Below are 12738 nucleotides of genomic sequence, written 5' to 3' on the forward strand. Positions count from 1 at the left end.
TTGGAGCACGATCTATTTCATATAAAATTGTACAAGAGATTAAGATCAGACAATTTTCCTTGTTTTGCTTATAAACTTTCCTTTCACATATACAATACATTCCCGTGGATGTGATCTATGGTAATTCACAATTTTATAGTAATATATTTGATATTCATTTATTTCTTGACGACGTTAATTTATTCATTGCGATCCCAGTCCTCTAAAATTTAGCAAAACAAACACACTCCAATATTCATTAAATAGGTGAATTCTCTTAAAGACCACTTTCACAAGTGGTCCATGGGTACATCATCAATTTTTACCCTTAGATGCATCTAAACTAGTAGACCATAATACACCTTACCACACCGGATCTAAATTTTCGATTTTTTACTGATTTTTTTTTTAAATTATCCACACAAAAAAAACACGTGGCAACAAACGCAGCTGCTACTGACACTCGGAACGGGCCGTTCTGAAATCAGAACGGGCCGTTCCAAATGAACAAATAACACATAAATATTGCACTAGAACGGGCCGTTCCAGATGACAAAAAAACACATGACGAATGGAACGGAACGGCCGTTCCAATATCAGAACTAGGGGTGGGTATGCGGACCGGTCCGGCCCGTTTAAGGCCCGGTCCGCGAAGTCCGCATTTTTAACGGGCCGGATAAATCCGGTCCGCGAAATAAATGGACTTAAATCTTCAAGTCCGTATCCGGCCCGTGAAGCCCGCGGATAAACGGATAAGTCCGCGAGCCCAATTAAATCTAAATTGTTTAAATGAATATTGACTCAGATTTTGAATTTCTTTTCCTTTATTTAACCTATGAAAACATGAGGAAAAAAAATATAAAATCATATAAATATACTTCTAATAATAACATCAAACATTGTAAATAATAAATCAAAGTCTTAAATAACAAAGTTTACACATTCTAAATTTCTAATAGAAATATTTAAGTCTCAATGCCTTTAAAATTTAAAGTCCAAGCATACCAACTATTAACCAAATATTAAAGCCAGTACATCAAAGTCTAAATACCTTAAAACATAAAGTCTTAATTAATATCTTAAAAACAAACATAAAATATTTGTAAGTCCAATTACATCTATCAAATATAATCAACCATCTCCAATAATAAAATTTGAGTCCACATTTAAACCGGTAATCCGCGGGCTCGCGGATTAAATCCGCAAAATCCGCGGACTAAACAGGCCGGGCCTAGAAAGTCCGTATGATTATACGGATTAAAAAAAATGGGTCAGTTATCCGTGAAGTCCACGGACTTACGGACCGGTCCGCGGACTCAAGTCCATATACCCACCCCTAATCAGAACGGCCCGTTCCGAATTCAAAAATGACACATCAATAATTAAATCAGAATCCATTCTACTAAATTACATCTACACCCTAAACCCTAAACCCAAAAAATCTTATACTAAGGTCCATAATACAAGACCAAACAATATAAACTCTTGTACTACCAAATATATAAGAAAAGTGGTCATCCACTAAGGCTCATAATACAAGACCAAACATTATAAACTCCTATACTACCAAATATATGAGAAAGGTGGTCATCCATGTAAAGTCCAAGTAAAGAGAACCTTAGGCCCACCAAACCCATTGGGCTCACTAAGCTCAGAAGTAAACAAAAGCCCAAAGGCCCACAAAGCCCAAAACTAGGCCCAATAAGCTTAAAACCCAAAAAGTCTTATACTAAGGCCCATAATACAAGACCAAACATTATAAACTCCTATACTACCAAATATATGAGAAAGGTGGTCATCCATGTAAAGACCAAGTAAAGAGAACCTTAGGCCCACCAAACTCATTGGGCTCACTAAGCTAAGAAGCAGTCAAAAGCTCAAAGGCCCATGAAGCCCAAAACTAGGCCCAATAAGCTTAAAATCCAAAAAGTCTTATACTAAGGCCCATAATACAAGACCAAACATTATAAACTCCTATACTACCAAATATATGAGAAAGGTGGTCATCCATTTAAAGCCCAAGAAAAGAGAACCTTAGGCCCACCAAACTCATTGGGCTCACTAAGCTCAAAAGTAAACAAAAGCCCAAAGGCCCATAAAGCCCAAAACTAGGCCCAATAAGCTTAAAATCCAAAAAGTCTTATACTAAGACCCATAATACAAGACCAAACAATATAAATTTCTATACTACCAAATATATGAGAAAGGTGGTCATCTATATAAAGCCCAAGTAAAGAGAACCTTAGGCCCACCAAATCCATTAGGCTCACTAAGCTCAGAAGCAATCAAAAGTCCAAAGGCCCATGAAGCCCAAAACTAGGCCCAATAAGCTTAAAACCCAAAAAGTCTTATACTAAGGCCCATAATACAAGACCAAAACAAAAGCCCAAAGGTCCATGAAGTACAAAACTAGGTAAGTGAGCCCAATGGGTTTGGTGGGCCAAAGGTTTTCTTTACTTGGGCTTTACATAGATGACCACCTTTCTCATATATTTGGCAGTATAGGAGTTTATATTGTTTGGTCTTGTATTATGGGCCTTAGTATAAGACTTTTTGGGTTTTATGCTTATTGGGCCTAGTTTTGGGCTTCATGGGCCTTTGGACTTTTGATTGCTTTTGAGCTTAGTGAGCCCAATGGGTTTGGTGGGCCTAAGGTTCTCTTTACTTGGGCTTTACATAGATGACCACCTTTCTCATATATTTGGTAGTATAGGAGTTTATATTGTTTGGTCTTGTATAGTATATGACTTTTTGGGTTTTAAGCTTATTGGACCTAGTTTTGGGCTTCATGGGCCTTTGAGCTTTTGACTGCTTCTGAGTTTAGTGAGCCCAATGAGTTTGGTGGGCCTAAGGTTCTCTTTACTTGGTCTTTAGTATAGGAGTTTATATTGTTTGGTCTTGTATTATGGACCTAAGTATAAGACTTTTTGGATTTTAAGCTTGTTGGGCCTAGCTTTGGGCTTCATGGGCCTTTAGACTTTTGATTGCTTTTGAGCTTAGTGAGCCTAATGGGTTTGATGGGCATAAGGTTCTCTTTACTTGGACTTTACATAGATGACCACCTTTCTCATATATTTGGTAGTATAGGAGTTTATATTGTTTGGTCTTGTATTATGGGCCTTAGTATAAGACTTTTTGGATTTTAAGCTTATTGGGCCTAGTTTTGGGCTTCATGGGCCTTTAGACTTTTGATTGCTTTTGAGCTTAATGAGCCCAATGGGTTTGATGGGCCTAAGGTTCTCTTTACTTGGGCTTTACATAGATGACCACCTTTCTCATATATTTGGTAGTATAGGAGTTTATATTGTTTGGTCTTGTATTATGGGCCTTAGTAAAAGACTTTTTGGGTTTTAAGCTTATTGAGCCTAGTTTTGGGCTTCATGGGCCTTTGGACTTTTAATTGCTTTTGAGCTTAGTGAGCCCAATGGGTTTGATGGGCCTAAAGTTCTCTTTACTTGGATTTTACATAGATGACCACCTTTCTCATATATTTGGTAGTATAGGAGTTTATATTGTTTGGTCTTGTATAATATATGACTTTTTGGGTTTTAAGCTTATTGGACCTAGTTTTGGGCTTCATGGGCCATTGAGTTTTTGACTGCTTCTGAGCTTAGTGAGCTCAATGAGTTTGGTGGGCCTAAGGTTCTCTTTACTTGGTTTTTAGTATAGGAGTTTATATTGTTTGGTCTTGTATTATGGACCTAAGTATAAGACTTTTTGGGTTTTAAGCTTGTTGGGCCTAGCTTTGGGCTTCATGGGCCTTTAGACTTTTGATTACTTTTGAGCTTAGTGAGCCTAATGGGTTTGATGGGCATAAGGTTCTCTTTACTTGGACTTTACATAGATGACCACCTTTCTCATATATTTGGTAATATAGGAGTTTATATTGTTTGGTCTTGTATTATGGGCCTTAATATAAGACTTTTTGGGTTTTAAGTTTATTAGGCCTAGTTTTGGCCTTTATTCATAAGATGTTTGATGTCATTGAGGAAGGGGTTTCATATCTCGCTCAATTGAAAAACTATACTTAAATTTTAAATGTGATTTAGTAGAATGAAAAAAAAAATATGTAAGCAGAACGGGCCGTTCCGAATTCAGAACGGCCCGTTCTGGTTTAAGTTATCATATGTTATTTTTAAACCTGGGTCAGAACGGCCCGTTCTTATTTCAGAACGGCCCGTTCTGGTGTAGTTTATCACGTGTTTTTTTTTCTTCTAGAACGGCCCGTTCTGTTGCATTATTCCTGTGTTATTTTTTCATCTAGAACGGGTCGTTCGGGTTTCAGAACGGTCCGTTCTGAAAGTGACAGCTACTGCGTCAGTCATCGTAATACGTGTTCTTTTTTAGGTAATTTAAAAAAAAATTTCAGTAAAAAATTCAGAAATTTTATCCAGTGTGTGAAGGTGTACAATATATTTTCTCACTAAATCACAATCTCAACCATTCATTGTTTTTAATATTATATCTATGGTGATTTTAGATGCACCATCCATGGATCACTTGTCCAACTTCTCCATCATAGACATCACCCATTAAATATACCTATCATCTAAATCATATCGTTAGTGTATATTAATGGAGTTATTACACAAATTTAAAATAAAATAAAAAATAAAGGGAGAGCGGTCTAAATGAGCATCTTTTCGATAAAATTAAAAATGTAATCTACAATTTGTAGTCGATGATTAGAACTCTATATTTCATTTGAAGTAACATCCTGCATTTTAACAGAATCAAATTTAATATTTACACATCGTTTGTGCTAGGTAATAAATTTATAAAAATAAAAATCTCAATAAATATATATGTCCCCCTTTTTTTTCCTTTTCAAGTATGAAGAAAAAAGATATAAAAAAATTGTGAGGTAAAGAATATTACAGCACATCACATAATCCAATAAATGACCAAATACAGTCCTTTCATACGGACTTTTGAAACTATTTTACCATCGGAGACAGAAGCACTTTTCTGGCAACACTATGTCATGGATATATATATATAGCTCTAAATATCAAGATGAGGTTTGGGGAATTTGCTGGTGTGCTATTATTTAGAATTAGAGCATTTGGAATCACAGAAATTCATGAATTTTCAAAGGTCATATTTTTGATAAACAAACGATCTTGATAGTGTTATATTTTTGTCTTGGTCATGGTTGAGAAAGAGGCACAAAAGCATGTGTATTTTTGTAGAGGTATTTGAGTAAGGTTTACTTGATTTGGTTATGGTTGTATTACAAAACCTCCAGCTTCGACAATTAAGCTGAATCTGTCATTTTGGTTTGGAGGTGAAGTGTCATGTTTTCTTTGTTTTAATGTAGATCAAGCACTTAAGGGGGCACTAATTGGAGGGTGTGTTTTTTTAAGGAGGATGTGTAGTTCTAGTATAAATCTTGTGCTGTTTAGTACCATAACTTATTTTCGGTGCATGGGTCTTTATAGTTTGGTTATTAGATATTTATGATATCATGCAGAATTATAAATATTTCATAATCTTCTACTCAAGATGCAAGGACTAAGTTATTGGTTTGTTCTGATTGTATTTGTGGGTATTGTTTGTACCCTTCTTTTCATAAATATATACACACGCACGTTTCTTTGAAGGAAAAAAAAAAAAAGGAGTTGCTATGGTATCCATGAAAATTGAAGGGTTTTGGTACATCAAATTATGTGAACAAAAATTTTAAAAACTAAATTCAAAATAACATAAATTTTAGATTAAAAATTTGTATAAAATGAATCAAACAAAAAACTAATTAAAAAAATAATCAAAAGGTCAATTTTTAAACAAATTTTGTTTAAATGTGACAAAATTAAAAAATTAAAAAAATTAAAAATTAAAAAAAAAATTATAATAATATTATAAAAACATTAAAATATAAAAAAAAACAAATAATACAACTGAAAAACTAATTTATACTATAGATTCAAAAAAATTTATCATCAAAGAAAAACTAAAATATATTAACAAAATATTAATATTAAACTTTTTAACTATAATAGATGCTACATTAAGATATAAATTAAAAAATATAAAAAATAATATAAAGATATAAAAAAATTTATACAGATAAATTATTAAAAATATTAAATTAAAATAAAAATAAAACAAGTAACTATAATAAATATAAATAAAAATAAAATAATTGTTACAGTAACTCATAATTACAGTGAATACCGTAGAATTTAAAAAAAAATGTAGAATTTTGAAGAATTGCACATTTTCAAATGTTTACTATTACGTCACACTCATCATTTATCAAAATTAGCAAGCTTTATTCCACAGTTAAATAATTTTTTCGACCTAAAAAATTTATATGAGTAATAATATTATCCTAGTTCGAGGGTTAAACCATGAATAATGTTTTAACTCTTTAGGATATATTCATGGTTTAACAATGTTCACATTACATAATTAAGCACTCGTAATGGTAACTTAGACTTAACGAAATCCACCAACATACCATACTCTTCCGTTGACTTCCTATCCATACCATTCCTCAACAGCTGAGGAAAAAACAGCCACCTCGCCGTCACCGCCAAGAACGCCACCACCAGCGGTGCCGACACGGCGCCATGCAACCGCCACCCTTGGCGGAGAGCCACCCTCTTCACCGCCACCTCCGCCGCCGTGCACACACCGTGAAGTACAAAAAAACACGTGACTTCCCACGTGGGAGGCACGCGCGTAATGTGATAATACATCAACTCATGCACGAGCCCTGACACAAGGAACGTGGCCAGCATGGCAGATGACGTGGCACAAGAGGGTCCTACAAAGTGCGTAGAGATACGGCGTACGGGGTGGTATACGGTGAGGCGTAGAAGACGCGTAACCATGAGGTTCCATCTACGACCCCAAAAGTCTTGAAGTGAGGTAGAAAGGTAGGGTTCGTTGAATTGTGGTTGTATCTCAAACCCAAAAACGGTTCTAACCGTGGAAGCAACAAGGACTAGTAAAAGCTCTAGGCCAAGGTACAAGTGGCAGCAATAGAGGACTAATATGAAATGAGGGTGCAAGTATGCGTTGAAGTTATAAGCACGTGCGATAATTGCAAAAATAAGCACTTTTAGTGGCAAAAGCCCTTTGGGTTTGTTGTTTTGAATTTGATCGGTTGGTGGGTTTTGTTTGGGGGTGATGGGGAGAGAAGCTATGGAGATGAAATGAAAAATGTTTTGGGATAGGGCAAGAGGGCCTTGGTTGAAGGAGAAAAGAATGATCTTGAAAGTGCCAAGTTGAACAAGGAAGAATGAAGTGTATCCAACTAGGTTAGGTGAAGAGATTTTGAAGGGAAGGATGATGAAGAGGTAGAGAATGGGGATTAGTGAGAGGAGTCTCGAGAAGCCTTTTGGTATTCTTGAAGATATGTAATAACAATAACATAGACATAAGATGGCTGAAATCCATACTTCGGTGAACTTCTCAATTTCACCACCACCCATCATCTCCTAAACCTTGAATCTATGAGTATGTGAAATGTCAATGGAAATGATGAGTAATATAGGTGCTCTCTCTTAATTTTATTTAATGATCAACATGTGTGTTGAAGACTTTAGGCTGGAATAATGATATTATATGTCAATAATTAATCATGTGTTATAAAATATTTAGAACCAAATACGATTGTTATTGCCGCCAGAGAGAGAGAGAGGGTGGGTTGTTTGACTTTGTTCTGATTGTCAACAGCTGGACGCGGAAAGGATAGTGAGGATGCGCTTTTTTTTATTTTTTATTTTAATGTTATATATATATATATATATATATATATATATATATATATAATTAATCATCTATACATTGTCAGTGTAAAGTTTTTTTACATTGACACAATTAAAGGATATGATTAGTTCTCAGTGTAAAAAAACTTTACACGTGCAGTATATAGGTGATTAACTCATATATATATATATATATATATATATATATATGAGATAATCACCCATACACTGTCAGTGTAAATTTATTTTACACTGAAAATCAATCATATCTTTCAATAGTGCCATGTTATTTGCTTATTTAATCAAATAACAATAAAATAAAATAATTTAAAAGATATGATTGGTTGTCAGTATAAAAAACTTTATACAGGCAGTGTATGAATGATTAACTCTCTATATATATATATATATATATATATATATATATATATATATATATATATATATATATATATATATATATATATATATATATGGGGAATGTTAATATACTCCCACTTATTTTTTAGTTAGAGTATGTTAGCACCTTACACCAAAATTTTAGGACAAAAAAACTATTCATTTCTTTTGATTTAGTTAATTTGTATAAAAGATATTATAGTAATTTAATTTAATTTTAAATGAAAATAAAATATTTTCTCTCTCTTATTAACTTAACTCTCTAAAGTCATTTCTCTCTCCTATTAAATTCCTTCTCCAACTCATTTTTCTTTCCTATTAAATTATTTCTTTAACATATTTATCTCTCTCTTATTAAATTCTTTCTTTAATACTTAAGTCAAATTAAAAGTAAATTGATGTCAAAATATCAAAATAAGATTGAATTCATATTTTTAAAAATTAATAAATATTAAATATCTCTAATTTAAAATATTAGAGTCAAAATTGCACATAGACAAAAGTAGATAAATGTAATTTAACCGAGAAAAAAATATAAAATGATTTTTCTAAAATTTAAAATTAGTTTATACATAAATTTATTTATAGAAATTTTTTAGTATTAACTTCTCTAAAATATATATTTTTAGAAAAAGTTTAACTTATGAAAAAATTATTTTATTTTCTTCGCCTGAAATATGTTTTAAATTTGTCTGAACATGACCCAAGTTTCAATCAGGGAAAGACAATGGGGGGGCCATCCACTTCTCACAGGGTGTACACCATTATTTGCAATCAATTCATTAAATTCACGTACGTAGCTTCAGTTTCCTTTATTTACTGTGGAATTATGTAACTCTGAAAGTGGTCCACAAATTGGATCAACCATATTTAGGTACGTTCCTGTTACATTTCATATAACAATTTATTTTTAATTTTAACGATTTGTCATTTTTTATGGTTATATGTAAAACTGACGTATAAATTGGTTATGTGGGTATGTAAGGTATGCTGTCCAATTCAATGTTATTTCGGGTGCTGCATATATTTGACACTAAAACTTATAATTGGTACCTCTAGTGTTCTTTTTCTTCAACAAATTTAAATTTTAGAAAATTAAAAAAAGAAAAACTTTTCAGAGATTGTACTCATATTGCTTTTTCAGTCAGAGCACGTGCTTGCGATGATCATCCCACATTTGATGATTCACAACCCTCTTGTTATATACATATATTGGAAAAGTAGATGATTTTACACGTCATTTGAATTATTTTATTCTTATATTACTATTTTATGTAATAAACTAAAAATAAAGTTAAAGGAAGAGTATATATTTAATTTCTTCCCATATTAATGTGTCCAAAATATAAAATTTAGTTGCCTAGTGTGGAATCTACCAAAACTCATCCACCCAATTTCTAGAATGGAAGCAGGTATAATATAAAATATCTATAGTTTAGCAGACCCACATAAATTCCAACTACAAAATAAAAACCCACATAAATATTGTGTGTTTGAAGTTTCACAAAAGACAAAAAAAAAAAGTGAGTAATTAATATTGTATGTTTGAAGTTTCACAATGTTCACTACATATTTTCCTAAGCTTTCCCACCAATGTTCACTTTGAAGAGTCAAACAAATGTAACGGTACCTTAGACTTTACAAAATTCACCAAAATCGCATACTCCCCAATGGCCTTCTTATCCACACCATTCCTCAACAGCTGAGGAAAAAACAGCCACCTCGCCGTCACCGCCAAGAACGCCACTGTGATCGGCCCCGACACGGCACGGTGAAGCTGCCACCCGCGGCGGAGAGCCACCCTCTTCACCGCCACCTCCACCGCCGTGCACACACCGTGGAGCACAAAAAAGCAAGTGACTTCCCACGTGGGAGGCGCACGTGCGAGGTAGTAGTATATCAACTCATGCATGAGCCCGGATACAAGGAACGTGGCCAACATGGCAGATGACGTGGCACAAGAGGGGCCAACAAAATGCGTAGAGATACGGTATACGGGGTGGTATACGGTGGGGCGTAGAATACGGGTCACCATGAGGTTCCACCTACGACCCCAAAAGTCTTGAAGTGAGGTAGAAAGGTAGGGTTCGTTGAATTGTGGTTCTATTTGAAGGCCTAAACCGGTTCGAACCGGGGCAGCACATAGGGCTAAGACAATTTCTATGCCAAGGTACATGTGGCAGCAATAGAGGGCTAAGATGAGATGAGGGTGCATGTTTTGTATATGGTCGTAAGCACGTATGATCATGGCTAGGATAAGCACTTTTAGGAGGAAAAGCCATTTTTTTGGGTTTTGGAGGGTGTGGTTTTTTTTATTAGGGTTGATGGGGAGTGAGGCTATGGAGATGAAATGGGCAACGTTTGGGGATAGGGCAAGAGGGCCTTGGTTGAAGGAGAAAAGGAGAAGCTTGAAAGTGCCAAGCCAAACAAGGAAGAAGGTGGTGGGGCCACCTAGGTGAAAGGAAGAGAGGTTGAAGGGAAGAATGATGAAGATGTAGAGAATGGGGATCAGGGAGAGAAGTCTCAAGAAGCCTTTTGGTATTCTTGAAGATATGTAATAACAATAGCAAAGACATGAAATGGTTGTGAACCATACCTTGATGAACCTCACACTTTCACCATCCATGGTATCCTCCATCTCTCTTTTTCTTCCTTGAATCTAGGTGGTAGGTGTGCAAAATATATAGGAGTTTTTTTTTTTTTTTTTTAATATTGATGGATCTCAATGATGGAATACACAAAAGGGAATTGTAATTTTTAATATATTCACTTTTTTATTTTAGATGGAAAGTGATAAAAAGGGAAGCTGTTTGAATTAATTATAATTTACTTTTTTTTTTTCATGAATCTTTTCTTTTTGTAGTGTGATTCTAAAAACTTTGAACTGTTGACCGTTGGGTGTGGGGCTGACTTTAACTCCATGACAACTAGCTAAACAAGTTTATAGACTATACAGCGGAAAGGGGGACAAGAAACACTGAGATTGGGTATTCACTATTCAGTAATAAATGAAATTGAATGGAGCAACCAAAAGAGTTATATATTGATATAAGAGAAATGTGAGAGACACTCCACAACACTACTATTTTAAACACTATTTAATGATTCTTTTTCATAATTTCGTGATTTTCAAAAATCATAACCAATAAAAAATAGTGTGTGATAGCACCCCTCATTAAGATAATTAATTTTGATTTTTATTTATTAATTAATGTTGACTTATGAATAAATTCTTGAGTTATTCTATGTGGTTATCATTATATGGGTTAAGTTTAATCTTTACAGTTGTCTTTATAATCATTTTTAAGGATAAAAAGATATTGTAATTTTTAAAATTTTAAAAGCTATTTATCCATTAGTATTATCCAGTTCTCCCTCATTACATAATAAGCATCCTACGTACATGTAAGAACAAAATTTAAGCCTCACAATAAGTCCCATTTAAGCCTTTTCTATGTAGGATTAATTATATCTTTTCATTTATGGTACTAATAATATTCTTTAAAAAAAATTGTATTATATTATTTATAGTAAATAAGATTAATGATCAAGGTTAATTTTGTAAAATTATTTTTTATTTTATTTATTTATTAGATTTTATTGATGTGTAAAAAATTTTAAAATGATACATAGAATACTTCTCATTTTTAAAGAAATTTTTTTAGAAGTTTGTTTTGGTCCATTTCTATTTGACCACACATCTTTCACATTTCATTCAATCGAGATACCGTAAGAGGCACAACTCTTATTATGCAGGAGGAATGAATCATTTTTATATCATTTACCTCCTCCACATTATTTATTGTATACTCAAATAACTACCATTATAATTATCCTATAACATATAATGTTCGATAGCATCAAAATCTACAATTTATACATGTATAGGAGTCTAACGACTTCAAGTCAAAATAGTACTCTATTATAGTTATCATAACTTGCATAACTTATTAGAAAGCCTTTTTATAGTAGGTCCATTCAATATAAATATTAACTCTTAATATTTATACTTGTGTGCTTGACATAATGTATTTCATATTCATAACTAGTGAGATATGACCCTCGATCAATTCACACAATTATCTCAATATATTATTATATTCCTAATTAACAATAATACTCGGTCACAAATGATTTAAGAATATTTACTCAAAGATTCTCACAATCAAGTCAAACATGATATAACTTTGAACAAACCAATTATTCAAAGGACCTTGCAATGCTATATAATTAATAACATAATAGTGAACATATATACCTTTTTAATATATATATCAAATTCATGAGACTAATAAATAATTGATCACAAAGATTTACTCCAACTGTAACATCCTATTTTTTAAATAAATAAATAATTTAGGATAATTAGATTATAATATAGGAAAATATTTTATTAATAAATAAAATAAGGGGAGTGGTAAATTAGAGAACATTGGGTTGGACTCTGAGCCTAACCTGGAGGATGATTAAAAAGAAGAAAAATAGAAGAGGACATTAGGTTTATTACACATCTTCTAAATACCTAGACCACTCATAGAGGGAAACTTAGAGGAGATCACTAAGGAAGGTAAGAAATAGCGGTCGAAGTACATTGAACCATGAGATCATCACCCTAGGTAAAGGGAGTGAGATTATCACATCC

General features: G+C 33.2%; 2 protein-coding genes across 2 annotated transcripts; both read right to left on the minus strand.

The window, feature by feature from the left end:
- Window positions 1–6233: 6233 nt before the first annotated feature.
- LOC109812771 (putative long-chain-alcohol O-fatty-acyltransferase 5) lies at window positions 6234–7525 on the minus strand. Its single transcript, XM_020376820.3, has one exon. The coding sequence runs from the start codon at window positions 7422–7424 to the stop codon at window positions 6381–6383; it is 1044 nt and encodes a 347-aa protein (XP_020232409.2). The 5' UTR covers window positions 7425–7525; the 3' UTR covers window positions 6234–6380.
- Window positions 7526–9530: 2005 nt separating this feature from the next.
- On the minus strand, window positions 9531–12152 carry LOC109795397 (putative long-chain-alcohol O-fatty-acyltransferase 1). Its single transcript, XM_020354887.3, has one exon. It carries the CDS (start codon window positions 10732–10734, stop codon window positions 9694–9696), a length of 1041 nt encoding a protein of 346 aa, XP_020210476.2. The 5' UTR covers window positions 10735–12152; the 3' UTR covers window positions 9531–9693.
- Window positions 12153–12738: the final 586 nt, after the last annotated feature.

The sequence above is a fragment of the Cajanus cajan genome, chromosome 2 (genome assembly GCF_000230855.2).
Source record: "Cajanus cajan strain Asha chromosome 2, NIPB_CcT2T_4, whole genome shotgun sequence".
NCBI classification, from domain to species: domain Eukaryota; kingdom Viridiplantae; phylum Streptophyta; class Magnoliopsida; order Fabales; family Fabaceae; genus Cajanus; species Cajanus cajan.

What these genes read in the sequence shown, in the direction of transcription:
- LOC109812771 (XM_020376820.3), bottom strand. Translation starts at nt 7,424, where the DNA reads ATGATGGGTGGTGGTGAAATTGAGAAGTTCACCGAAGTATGGATTTCA.
- LOC109795397 (XM_020354887.3), bottom strand. Translation starts at nt 10,734, where the DNA reads ATGGAGGATACCATGGATGGTGAAAGTGTGAGGTTCATCAAGGTATGG.